The sequence below is a fragment of the Pelmatolapia mariae genome, linkage group LG18 (genome assembly GCF_036321145.2).
Source record: "Pelmatolapia mariae isolate MD_Pm_ZW linkage group LG18, Pm_UMD_F_2, whole genome shotgun sequence".
Taxonomy (NCBI): domain Eukaryota; kingdom Metazoa; phylum Chordata; class Actinopteri; order Cichliformes; family Cichlidae; genus Pelmatolapia; species Pelmatolapia mariae.
The window spans coordinates 6,975,828-6,989,811 of NC_086243.1; the positions used below are offsets into that span (position 1 = coordinate 6,975,828).

Here is a 13,984-nt window from a genome sequence, read left to right on the forward strand (position 1 = left end):
CATTATGGTGGTGTATAGAGCCAAAAATGTTAGAATTGTGTCGATGTCCCAATATTTATGGACCTGACTGTATGTCCAATTTAAAATCACCAGTTAACCATCCATGTTTTGAGTCTGTAGGAGGAAGCCAGCGTACCTGGAGAGAACTCATACAGTCACAGGTAGAACTCTACACAGAAAGGTCCCGGTCGGCCAGTGGATTCGAGCCTATTGGACAGGGGAGGCGACATTGCTACCCCCCCACCAGCTGTCATAAATTTTGGATTGACTTCACATGCAGCTACCACAGAGTACACCTCTACATCCATGCAGGCATCCATGTTTTGATCATTCACATTCTGATTTCTTATGTGTGAGCAGGGTTTGTTTGGCCCCCTTGGACCTCTTTAATCCCGCAGACAGTTGCTGTGTGATCAGTTACTGTAAAGTTCAATTCTGAAAGACTTCTGAAGTGTTTCCATCTCTAAAAATTCAGTGAGCATAAACATCACGCAAGCCGGGGAGTAAGTAGCTCAGTCGTATGGCTGATGCACAATATGTAGCAGCATAAATCAGAGTAAAGGAAAACGATTTTAGCAAGTGTAAAGCAGCTTGATGGTTAATTGAAAGGAAACTGAATCTTAAGGACTAGTGAAGCACGTGATTGAAAAGTAATCTTTCACTTAGGAAGCAGGTTTTACTTGATCAGACTTGATTTAAAAAAAAAAACCCTGCACAATTCATTGTAAATATTTAAAATATATTACTGCATTGTACTGTATATCGTAATGTAATTGATAACAGGTAATCCTATGAGCAGAAACACTGACTACAGCAGTCCACGAGAAGAAAAGTAAAACTGACAAGTCAGCAAAAACCAAAATAAGTGCAGGTCTTGGAAGAGGCACAACTCCAGAAATAGAGAAATAGCTGTAAAACAAGTGAAGTAATAGGCAGCGTGTTACTTTACCAGCAGCAGGGAGGGCTTGACTCCAAGCAGCTTTATTTCCTGCTCTACATTATTAAAGCATCTGGGCATAAATGAGTCCAGATAAAAAGGAGGAGTAGAGTTTTAGGCAGAAAATAAACAGGAAATATGGACAGTAATATGGGGAAGAAAGCTGAATATCCCAACAACTTCAAGCCATCCCAAAATAATGTATTTTCTAAGTCACTCGGTCGCTTGCTAAAGATGTGCTGTCTGGACTGTACCCGCACTACATATATATCAATTGACTGTGCAGCTTGTGTGCTGTGTGTACTTAGATGGGCAGATGTGTTTATTTAGCCGAGGTCCAGTGCTGCCTCGCAAAAATTCTCTCAGACGACAAGGGAATTATTAATGGCCACACGCACCGCTTGAGAGTCTGTTGGTATTTAGCGAGCGGGCAGTGGCCTAACACTGGATCTGCCTTTTGTGCAGCCTTCAGCTGTTAGACTTGCTCCATGATCTATGTAGGACAATAAAAGGCACAGCTGATGAGAATAAATCCCCGTGAACATTTCACCAAAGGCATAACATCCACCCCCTCAACTTATTATTCTGCTCACTTCATTGAACAATTAACCAATCTGACACAAAGGGCTAATGAACGTACTTAACTCTCTCTCTCTCCGTCTCTGTGTTTGTGTGTCTGTAATTGGTTATCTTGTTCTCCATTTTTTCTTTTCGCTAATGATCAGCTGCGTAAACAGAGTCTGTCACCTCCCATAACACACGCACACACACACACACCAACACCCATCCACAGATTCCTCTCCTGAATCTTCAGCCACCGTGACAACATTACTGCAGATATGATCACCCCTGCTTGGAGCAGTCAACCAGCGCAGCTCCCAGGAAACTGTGCGGAGCAGATAAATAAAACCAAGGTCCAGACACTATCTGCTGTCCTCACCGTTTAGAAATATTCTGTGGTCATGTGTATCTGTTTGTCCTCTGCAAATAAAGAAGCGGCTGGACAGCTAGACAAATGATCTACCCCACAGGGACATATACAGTCTCACTCGGGCTATGTGTGGCTGTGCTCCTTTGCTGTGGACTTCCTGTCACAGGATTAGATCCTGGGCAAGTCCAGCTCGCCAGCTTTCCCTCAGGCAAAATCTCTCTTCCTCAGCTCATTGCTCGCACAAAGGGGGGCTGCACAGGGGATTTTGATGGTTTCAGATAGGATGTAGCTAACTACAATAGAACTACAGCACAACCCCCCCCCCCCTCCCCAAAAACACAACAATTACCAACAAAGTTAAAAGGAAGCGCTTAACAAGAAAGGCAACTTCCCCGCTTTCATTTTAGGAGCATAATGCATGTTTTAATTGCGCTCCGACATTATTGTTTCATTTACTAACCAATCCCCGACACGCAGCCCCTGAATAGGGTGCTGTAGTATGTAAATGTGGATAAGAGAGCGAGTGTGGAGGCTGCGTGCTTAGCAGTGTCTTTGAATGATTACTGTTTGGTATTAGGGAAATGCTCTCTTGCTTATGGAAGCATGATAAGGGATTATGCCACCTCAAGTTACAGCATGTCACCAAAAAACAAGACAAGATGCAATTCAATTGAAGATTTCTGACTAACAGTTCCCTCCCTTTACCCCTCTTCCTCCAGGCCTCCAAGTGCTATTGAGCGCTAGTTCACCAGCTTTGCAGAATCAAGAGCTGCACTCTTACCACAGCACACATCTGGGACTATCATCGCACTGTCCACCATCAACCAGCAGGTCGCTTTAATTATCCATCCACCCCTCCTGTAAAGTGTAAATACCTCTCGCGTAATTTACCCTGAAGTTCCCATTCACTAATTACCCCCCACACAAGCACCCCTCAATCCTCCCCACCGCCACTGCTTTACTGAAACCAACTCTAGCTCCAGGTCTTCCCCACGTTGCACTATAGATTCTCTGTCGCCTCACTATGGGGAGATCGAACTCTAATTAAGATTGTTAATGAAGATTTAATTTTCCACTTCAAATGAGCCACTGAACTCTCTGAGCGTTCCGAGCAGAACGGATGAGCAACGAGAGCAGGAGGGGAAAAAGAAACGCGCGCACACACTCATAAAAAAAGAAAAACGGAGGGACAGGTGGAGTTAAAAGCTACTTGTTAGACATTTAACTGCAGGGTAATGTGTTGTCGAGTCCAAAAAGTTGCACTGCCTCGTCGAAAGACTCTGCAGTCTCTTGCACTCTGGATGCTGCCTTTTAAAGCACACTTGAAATGCAAAGATGCACAAGTGCAGAAGCGCGCGCACACATACACACACAAGCGTGCATGCACACACACAAGCGTGCACACTGTGCTGAATAGCCAGAGGGATTGTGAGTGTCAGTAAGGTTCAAACAGAATGAGGAATCTCAATGTACTTGACTACACACACCAGCACACACCAACTTGTGAGTTTTGTGACGCAATCATGCAGCACATTGAGTTTGCACCACTCCAGCACATACAGTGCTTAGTGGTTCCCAGGTGTATGCCTTTAACAGGGTCCATTTTATCTCCAGCTCTGCTATTATGCCACGATCAATTATGCATGCTGTAATTATTGACAGTGCAATGACAGTGCATCTCACCTAGCATACTGCATTGCGGTGTTGATGCTGGAGGGAGACTGATATATATTTATATAGGAGTTGTAAATCGATAAGGGTGCTGTGTTGGTTACATGTTGATGTGTTTTATCAGTTTTGTGGAGGGGGGTTAAAGCGAGTCAAAGCTCTGTTTTGCCTCCAACTGATTTCACATCCTCTTTAGATACAGGGTGCTGCTTCCGCAGGGAGCGAGTCAGCCTTGTGAGTCTCATAATTATGGGAAGGAAGGCAAGGACTTTTTCTTTAGCAGGCAGCGGAATAATCTCTAACCCAATCACAAATGCAATTTTATGTAATGCAACAGACTTGCATATTAACCGTTAATATGGTTCGCTCCATCCCTTCTCTCTCCCTCTGCTTCTCTCCCTTTCCTGACTTGAGGCGGGTATTATCATTGTAATCAAGCGAGGACCCGGCTAACACGATCATTCTCTAAACCATCATGTAGAAATAATCCCCTCCTTCATATTTGATTATTGTAATAAATCTTTTTAACCAGCAATTCAGTCACACGGCAATGGCGCACATCTCCCCGATCCATCATTCAGCAGGACAAACGCTGCAGAATTCAGAAGAGCTGCAAAGGTTGGCTAGGGGGCCCGCATTATTTGGTCGCAGCTGTCAGGTCTGCTCTATTTGCTACAGCTCCTGAGTTCAAAATGCGCTTTTTTTTTTTCTCTTTCCTTTCGCCAACAAACAGAGAACTCTCCCCCTCTGTCTGATAGTGTGATTACTCTGCAGAACTCTCCGTCTGTCCTCTATTACTGACCTCACATCCCCCCATCGGGGTGGATCAAACCAGACAAGGTGTTCCTTCATCCTGCTGTCAGACGCACACGTATCCCCAGAAAAACACACACACACGCACACATTGTCTGCGGTTTGGAAATTTCAAGGGGCCAATTTGACAAGGCACACCCACCTACTCACAACAAGACACATGCTCACAAGGTGTGCACACATTTGTATGCACTGCACAGCTCGTCTCTCAATAGCTCTCTCCTTCTGTCTCGTTCTCCCTTAGACACACTTTTACGCACACACACACACATATACAAACACCACATACACACACAAACAGAAGGCACACCCATCAACAGAAGTCTGATTATCCCGAAATTCTGGAAAGTGCAGAAAGGAGCACAGAGCAGGTCTGACTCATCTCTTTGAAATAGTTCCTTTTTTATTCAAATTTACAAAAAGAAAAAGTACAACAGAAATAAATACACTTTGTTCAGCACGCAATTGTGGAATTGTATCAACATCGTGCAGGAGCAATGAAGTCACGGGGGGAAGGTGGGTGCAGAACCAGTGAGGGTCGATCTGTTTAGGGTCAGAGGCCAGAGGTCATGACCTTTACTCTGCATCTTTGAGCTACATACATTAACTAGATACTAAGGTATCTGTGCCCGTCCTTTAAGTGGAGCTTCACTATCCTAAGTATCGAGGCTCATTCAGGGGAAGATGTGAAAAATGGACCGCTTTCCTCTGTTGGTGCACCTAAGCTGGCTAAAAGAGTGAAAAAAAGAGCCACGCAGTGCTGCGGAGACTTCAGGCTTTTATTCTATTTAAAACAACTGATTCAACTAATCACGCTTTTGATTGAACCAATTTGCCGGGCTCAGGAGGTGGGATAATCAGCTCTGTCAAGTGGTTTAGTCGGCACAGCACTCCAGAACTCTGAAATAAGACAAATCAGGAGAATCATCACTTTGATTTTGACCAATCAGCCAAAGCAAAGCTTTGAATCAGCAGAGATGAGACACCTGGAGCCAATCAAGACCGAGGAATAGACCATATAATTAGAACGGTACGCAGGGTCACTTATTGGTATAGCATGCTAATTGCTTATAAAATGTCTGCCCAAAACGATACTGCTCTGAAAATACGGCGAGTGTTAATACATGTGTTCTGGGGAAAAGCGGCTCAGAAAGTTGGCACATTAGAGATAAATGCTAGGGAGAACACAGCGCATATAATTTAGTAATTCTCATTCCTAAACTGGTTCTAAGTCATTTTAGGTGCACCGGTGAAATAATCATTTGAGACTTTTTATTCCGACCGAATGATAAATAAAGGATATTTCTGGTTTTGTTTGTTTAAGAAATGGCTGTTGTAAACTGTAACTGTAATTTTGACCATTATTTCAGCTCACTGTGCTCACCTAACGTGCAACGAAGTCAAAACCAGCAGGTTAGGAAGATTAGTTGAAGGCAAATCGGAAAGGAATGCGTGTTTTTGATTGAATCAGTTCTCATTTCCACTTCTACAGCCAAAATGATTCAACCTCATAAAAGAAGCAATCATTTTGAGTAAAATGCAACTGAAATATATAAAATCGAATATTTATTTCCTTATTCAGATAATTAATTATTAAGGAAGATATGCTTAGTATAAACTGAATATATGCCAATCAGGTAGATTTCATCTGACTAGACTTGATAAAATTTAACATTTTACATTATACTTCTGTAATCAAATTACACTGGAAGAAATACATATAATCAAATTACTTAAAGTCGGTGTTTTGGGTATAAACGGAGTGTGTGTTTTTGTATTCATTGGCTAAATGCAAATCAGATCCATCCTACTGCACCTTACAGGGGATTGTAATGCACTTGAAGCTGCTTAGTCACCTCCAAAAATGAGTCAGAAGAACATTAGTGCCTCGTTCACACGGCTCCCTAGGATACGATACACAAAGCAAAGTTCTTTCACCCACATTGATCTTTCAAAATACAAGCAGAACAGTGAGCCTTCTTTATGTTTGAGTTCAAATTACTAGAGAAGCCTCTCTGTGTTATTTTGATGCAACATGTTTGTCAAGAGGCCCTCTTGAGAGCTTCTCAGATGCATTAACTCTTAATTAATATAAATGACATGAATGACTGAAGAAACTGGCAAGGTTCAGTGTTTTTAGCAAAAACTTTCCACCTCCTAGGTCTTTGAAACTAACTTACTACCTGAAGAACAGATATTACTGATGATATAGCAGACATAAAGACATGTTGTAAAAAACATAAATCTGTCCTCTGAGTGTCTAAAAGTCCAAATATGATTTGCTAAAATAGCAGGTGAAAGTTTTTGGAGGTACAGTTCATCATCCAAATTAATCCCAAATCAGCTCTCCCTGAGGTTCTGCAACCCCCTCCCTGTCTTCTCTGGTTATTGTGCAGTACATTGGTCCCCACACTGTCCAGTCTGCACAGTGGCACTGTATGGAAAAGTCTGTGGCTCAGGTAAAGGGTAGAGAGACACATATGGGTTTTGTTTCATGTCACCGGCTTCTCGACCGGTTAACAAAATGCTGCAGAAGACCTTGACAACAAGATTATGGTGGACCAAACTGGCGGACACTAGCGAAGCTGGCAGCCAGGTGTGACTTTACAAAGAATGAAACAGTGACACTTCTGCGATGGTGCGCCAAAGACGTCCATACATTCAAGTTGTGGCTAAATTCCTCTCTGGACTAAAGTAACTTTCAGGCTTAGTCTATGGTGGCACTGAAAGGCCAAATGCACCGCAACTTGAGGAAACACCAGCAGATAGAAAAATGCTACAAAAGCACACAAAACAGAATGGAAGTGAATAAAACACAACAGAAATTTAAAAAACATTATGAAAGGTTAAGAAATTAAAAAAACCTCCAAAATAAAAAGACATAACTCAAAAAAGACAATGTCAGTGTTTTGGGGGAGACAATATCATGACAGAACAGCTAACGTGACAAGCTAACAGTAAACGGCTACTAGCAAACCTGTATCTACAATATTATGTGAATCGTGAGATTAAAAAACACATCGCCTCCACCTTGCAACACTGACAAATCTTCTGCTTCTTTTAAACGTGTCTTACTTCATCAGCAGCTGTTTTGTTACGTTGCTGTCTCCCCAAAACACTTTTTTTTCTGTTTTTTTTTACTTTTCTTGTCATTTGTGAATTTTTGCAGTTTTTCTACTTGCTGGTGTTTCCTTAAGTTGCAGTACATCTGACCTCTCAGGGCCACCGTAGCAATAAATACATTATAGAGCTAAGTTGTTATTTCACGCAAGAAAATTTGCTTATGTAGACCATAATGCGTCAGTAATTTGGCATTTGAATTGCATTGCCTGAAATGCACACAAGACACTTCTCCTTAATGTAGTGTTTGTCATATTTTTCAAGAGAAGCAACTATCTATAAAACCTCCACATCTCTCAGGCAGTGTAAAATTTATTATAAATTCTATTTATTCCACTTTTGCAGGCTATTAATTCAGATTTTAGGGAACACTGTGACGTTTTTTGTTTTGTTTTGTATACCCATTAGGGGGATTTCTCCTCACTCCACTGGATTTTCATCAAATTGGATCTTCACTGGCACAGGTTAGCTCACAGGCTTCCTGTAACTAATATTTTGCACAACAAACTTCTGCCAGAGGCCACATGTATAATTGAATCCTTGGCTTGTCCATCTCAGACAAAGAGCTAGCACACAGCAAACCCAAACACAGATGTTGAATACATGGTGTTGTTTTGAGTCCAGGAGGCAGTCCAGCGCAGTTAATCCATTTCTAATCTACAGTACATACAGGTAATCCCAACAGTGCTCCATTTTCAACATCTAAGTTCTGTTCTAGACATTTTTTATTTTATTTTTTTTACACATTTTAAATTTTATATACTCTCTTTTAGCAGTAATACTTAGTGGTATTTACAAATGTTTTTTTTTTTACATACAGTCAAACATGATATCTTCGTTTAGCTGACATCTTATAAAACAACTGTAATCTTCGACATGATTCGTTATCTATTATTGAACATCACACAGTATAAAAGTGCATTCCAGCTGAAATCTCCAGCTCATTTGCATCCTGACCTTTTAACAAGAAATAAAATGAAAAAGAAAAAGCCTGTCTCTGTGGTTGTGTTTCACTACAATTTCATTAGAGATCTGTGGAAATGTTCCATTGGGCCGTACAAGCGTTTGGAGTGGAAACTGATTTTGTGGTTTTTTTTATTGTTGTTGTTGTAAAATCATGCATGTGAGACTGGGGAAGTGGGGTGGGCAAATTAAAAAAAAGCAGATTTCTTTCATAAAAAAGACACATTTATGCCATCAATAACAGAGTCGTCACGGCCCCGTATGGTACACAGAATACTTGTGGATTATGTAATTTACTGTAGTACAATCAAAGCCTTGTGGTGTTAATCAGTTCTTTTGTGTCGCCGCGTGTTTGTGTGTGAATCTTTGTAAACATACCAACACTCAACTACAAAATAGCTGGGGGGGATGGGGATGGGAGGGGGCCGAAGAACTAAGAGGGTCCGGGGAGGGAGGGGGGGATCATATCCCTAAACCATTTAAATTTTTCACAATGTCTGTTTTTCCTCGTGGGCTGAGAGGAGGAAGAATCTTTTGCAGGATTTAAATGATTCATCATTTTCATTTGGAATGGAGTAGCAAGCTGAATAATTCACTTTTTCTGCCACTGCAGATGGAATAAAAAGTAACAGTTTCTGTACAATCATCTCACTTCCAAGACCATTTCTCTCTCTATACATCCTTGCCGCCCATTCCCTTTATAGTCAAACATCACTTTTTTTTCCCTCCCCTGTGTCTTATCCTACTTTCTAAACTTCGTCGTTAACTGTTTTTCCCTGCCTCGTCGTCCTGAAAGCTAATGTTGCGGCATTACGCAGCATTAGTCATCAGTCTCATCTCGAAAATTGTCTCTGGGTATTTCGATTTCCCCCTGCCACTCTCTTTTGCTCCATCTCTGTTAAATATGCACGCATACGGCACGCGCTCGGTTGCGCACGTGTTCTCACGCACTTCTCACGCACTTCTCACTGACTTTTCTCGCACGCAAACACGCAGACACTGGGATCAGATCGGCGCACCAGACGTCTTCCTTCTTGCCTCCTGCTGTTTCTCATTCCATACGTGAGAGCTGAATTTAATCGAGTCTTGGATGTTTGAGTTGTTTTTCTCTGTCCAAAGCGTTTAACAAATTGTTGCTGCCCCGAGCAGAAGCAGGCTCTGCATTGTCTCAGTATCTGTGCTCAACCATATCAGCGTTTCAACACTTATTGCTATAAATTACATCAATCACTCCCTCCCCTGCCCTCGCATTCTCCATCCTCCCTAGGCTCATTTTTCTCTGTCTCTTTTTATTACTTTGCCTCTTCATCTTTCTCCCCTTTAACTTCTCTTCACATTATTCGAGCTCAAGTTGCCTTTTCATCATCCTTCTTTTCCTCCCCTTCCTCTCTTACCCCCTTTTGCCCCTATTTGTTTCATTTATATCCTTCCTCAATCTTTCCCCTCTTCTCCAGCCCGCACTCCATCTTTTTTCACTTTCTTCTCAGGCTCCTCATTCATTTCGTTCTCTTTTTTGGCACCCTCGTCAACCTTTTCCTTATCTTCCCTCTCTTTCTCCCTGTCTTTGAAGAGCTGGGCTAATTTCTGGAATTGGGGACCCCACTCTTCCAGCCCCGCCCCCCAATCCTCCTTCTCTGAATCCTTCTCCCCTTCGCTCTCCAGTGAGCTGAGGGATCCAGCCCTGGACCCTGTTCCCTCCAGCCCATACACCTGCACAGAGTCGTACGGCGGCTGTGAGGGATCAAAGGTGACCTGGGCAAGGCGCAGACGTAGGAACTCACCCACTCGCAGTGCCAAGGAGGGACCCCCGTGCCCTGGTCCCCCTCTGGCTGCCTCCATTCCTGGAACCCAGTTGGCCCCAAAGCCCATCACACTGCCATATGTTGCCCGAGGCTGCCCGGGGAAGGGCAAAAGCTGAGGGGTCATATCCCTCCTGCCCAAAACATACCCTCCCATACCTACTCGATCGCGCCAGTCCCCAATAAAGCCAGGTGCTTCTGGGTAGACAGATGGAGTCCCGGTCAGTGATACTCCTCCACTTTCTCTGTCTGGCCTTGCCACCACAAAGTTGCTTCCCATCTCCAGTCCTCCTCTCCCCAGAGTGCCAGCGTAGTCCCTCTGTCCAGATACCTCCCCCTGCAGGACAGTGGCATAGTTGCGTCCACTGGCAGGTGGTTGTTGTTGTCCATCAGTGGAGGTGGTCCCATTTCCATTTCCACCTCCACTTCCCCCTGCTCCCCCTGCTCCTCCTCCACTCCCCCCTCCTCCTCCTCCACCTCCTCCTCCACCAGAGTCAGATTCAGCCAGACTGCCACCTGTGCGTTTGGGGGACATGCCGGTACGAGAGGCCCTGCGTCCTGCCATGGGGAGGGTAGCCGAGTCACACACCCAGCCTCCTACGCCGTGACCCTGGCCAATCAGGGAGCCGGATCGGGTCATGACGAGGTTGTGCTCTCTGGGCAATGTCTCCGACTGCACCTGGAGGGAACGTAGGCGAGCACGAGTGGTTTCAGTTCGGGGCTGGGGTTGGGTGTTAGGTTTGGTTACAGTAACACAAAATGGGATGAGACAATTTGCCCAAGGAGGAAGGGGAAATTTAATAACAGGTATATTAAATGTAGAAAGATAGGGAAGAGTGATGACATATTGCCCGCGTGAAGGAAAAAAACAGGAGATGATGATGATAAAAAGTGATTCACGTGAAGGAGAGACAGACAGACGGTGAGCAGAGGAGAGCGGAGGGAAAGCAGAGTTGGAAGAAGACATAGACATTAATTGATCACTAGAATGAGCTAACACTGCACTGTGATAGGGAGATGGAAAGGGAAGAGATAGAGAGATAAAATATTTGAAAATTAAATAATGCTAGGGCCAAGGAGCCGTGCCATGGCCCTAATACATAAAAGCATAAGAACAAAAAGAAAGAATAAAGCAGGATATGATGTGCCGATAATGTCTTTATCGTCATCATCCCCCAACAACGTCCAGGACACTTCTGTGACTGTACAGAGATTAAAAGTGTGGCAGTGCTTTAATCACTGCAGTAGTTCAGTATATTAGTTTGATTTCAAAACCTTATAATGATTTTATATTTGCTTTATGACTTTCTCACGTTTTCGTTTGCTTATTTAATTGAATAATTAAGTCATTGATTCAGCTTTAATGATGTCTTCAATGTGGCCATCTACTGCTAATCGACTAATTTATTCCGTTATAATTAACGATTCACGGCAACGGCTACCGCTTTTTACATCTTATTGAAATATTTAGCCCCCCATCAATCTATGTTTTAAGCTGTGTTGCAGAATGAGTTCCTGTGCTGCATTCAACACAAATATGCAAGTGTGCGTTTGAATAATGTAGATGGGCAGACATCAAAATTCTACCAAACAGGAATCTTGGGTTCTCTGGCAATCACTGCTAAATAGTGGCATTATGTTTTAGACCCTAGTGTCCTTCATCGTCTCTCTGTTTCTCTTGCACATTTATTTAAGCTCATGTGTGTTAAGCATATGTTTAGTGTGAAGCTGACTGTCATCCTTACCCAGTCCACATTTTGACTGAGGTTAACTTTGTCCTCACTGCTCCCTTCTGTACAGTTGCTTGCAGTTCCCGTTCCTCCTCCTCCTCTGTCCTGGCTGTCGCTGGTTCTCGGCGTCCCTCCGTCGGACGTGCTCACCCCGCTCTGGGGTGCGGTCCCGTCGCGGCTTTCCGTCCGACTCCCCGTTCGACTTCCTGTGCTGAGATCCGTTGGAGCTATGTACACCGCCCCAGACTCCATCGGCCCGACCACGGCCCCTTGGTTCTGGATAACCAGCGAATGGTCTGGCTGGCCTCCGGGAAAGCGGTACGCCAGCTCCGCCAAGCCTGGTTCAAACGTTCCTCCTGGGGCGCGACGGAGAATGGGTAATGTGTGGCTGCTGTAGCAGAGACGACCGTAAAGGGGTCCTGCTGGTCCTGAGTAGTTGTGATCCACGCCTGGATTCTGAGCCCAGCTATAAGTGCGAGATTTGTCTTGAGCACGATGTGAGTAACGACTGCAAGACAAAAAAAGGGCATATGATTCGGCTAAATCTGAACATTTTATGCCTGTTTTTGAATACTGCTTGCTGCTCGGGAAATATCTTTGGTCATTTTTTAAACAGTTTTCTCTTTTAAACCATGACTTGTGGTTTTGTGTTGCACTCTATATTCACACTGCAAGATATTCTGCTGAGACATTTGTCCACCTTGGGGTGGGAAAAAATAACCAGGTGAGAAATATGAAGGGTGTACTGTGTGATTTTGTTTGGACTGAAAACTTGTGATTCCATGGACGGAATTTCAAAAGAAAAAAAAGTGATGCAGTGCAGCTAGAGCCAAAATAACCTCTGTTTTAATACAAAGTTTCTTTCATAATGAACGCTCCAAATCTTACAGTTCACTCCAAGAAGAACAAGCTACAGCAGTGCTTGACTCAACTATGCGCTCCTTTGTTACATGGGGCCAACAGAAATTAGAAATTAAAAGTCTCACAAAGGTAGTTAATATTGCAGGAATATTGCACTGGATTGCATTAGATTTAGACGGTTTTTCATGTTGCTGTGTCCACCTCCATGAACTGTGAGAAGCAATTTTCGATCAACTAAAAGCAGCCTTTGTACTTGTTTATGGCCTCTCCATATGGCTTGCATGAATCCGGGAGCTAATTATTAGTCCAAAGGCAATAACAATGTTTCACAGGAACATCAAAGTGGGTGCAAACAACTCTCTGATGTAGCAGAACATAAATGAGTTTTAGCAAAATGAGCACAACAAAGTGGCCTCCTAGGACTGCCAGGCTTGATAGCCTTCTGCTTGAGCGTTTTGATTGGTGGCTGATTATGACCTGGGAGTTGTGGCTTAAACACTTACTTAAGTGGATCAGTTAAGAGCTGGACTGCAACGAATGGTTTCACTCTGAAGGCGTAAATAATATTTTCTTTTCAGCATGTAATGAAAGGTCCGCTGTGATGGTTTGATTAAATTAAAAACAGACCCATTTATATATATATGCATCACCACATGCAAACAAACCCTCCCACACACCCCTCCGCCTGCTTACACGTTCCTGCTGTCCAGCGTGCGATAGCCGCGTGAGCGCGAGCTGTGCGGGGCACTCTGGAGGGCGGCAATGTCGAAGGCAGCTGTGTCGGCCTCGCCTCCGCCCTCGTCGTCATACGTTATGATGTTCTCGCGTACGTCGTCCTCCTCCAGCGGTGACAGCGAGTCGCGCTTCTGACGCCGCAGCGACAATGACAGGGCACTCACCGCTGCCGAGGGGGTGGCAACGGGAATAACGGATATTGAGGCATAGGAGAGAAATTGGAAAAAGAGTGATGAACAAGGGAGAAGGGGGGGCAGAAGTCACAGGGGAAATAAAGGAAAGGAGGATGAGATGTGTGTGTGTGTGTGTGTGTGTGTGAGCAAGGGAGAAAAATTCAAGCAGACAAAGAGGTGAAACACACAGAGACAAAACGAATACAGAGAGTCCTTGGGTTAGAGGGCTGGTATATCATATCAGCAGACTGCAT

General features: G+C 43.8%; 2 protein-coding genes across 2 annotated transcripts in view; both read right to left on the bottom strand.

Annotated features, from left to right (window-relative positions):
• Positions 1 to 4,740: 4,740 nt before the first annotated feature.
• On the bottom strand, positions 4,741 to 10,871 carry LOC134617203 (uncharacterized PE-PGRS family protein PE_PGRS54-like). The gene has a single exon (XM_063462406.1). The coding sequence runs from the start codon at positions 10,869 to 10,871 to the stop codon at positions 9,864 to 9,866; it is 1,008 nt and encodes a 335-aa protein (XP_063318476.1). The 3' UTR covers positions 4,741 to 9,863.
• The window catches only part of LOC134617588 (cadherin-2B), a 152,494-nt gene continuing 149,349 nt past the window's right edge, over positions 10,840 to 13,984 (bottom strand). The window contains exons 12-14 of the mRNA XM_063462882.1: positions 13,516 to 13,723; positions 11,977 to 12,469; positions 10,840 to 11,235 (exon numbers count right to left, since the gene is read on the bottom strand). Of these exons, the coding sequence (XP_063318952.1) occupies positions 11,215 to 11,235; positions 11,977 to 12,469; positions 13,516 to 13,723 (722 nt within the window). The 3' untranslated portion in view covers positions 10,840 to 11,214. The remainder of the gene's footprint in view (positions 11,236 to 11,976; positions 12,470 to 13,515; positions 13,724 to 13,984) is intronic.

What these genes read in the sequence shown, in the direction of transcription:
- LOC134617203 (XM_063462406.1), bottom strand. Translation starts at nt 10,871, where the DNA reads ATGACCCGATCCGGCTCCCTGATTGGCCAGGGTCACGGCGTAGGAGGC.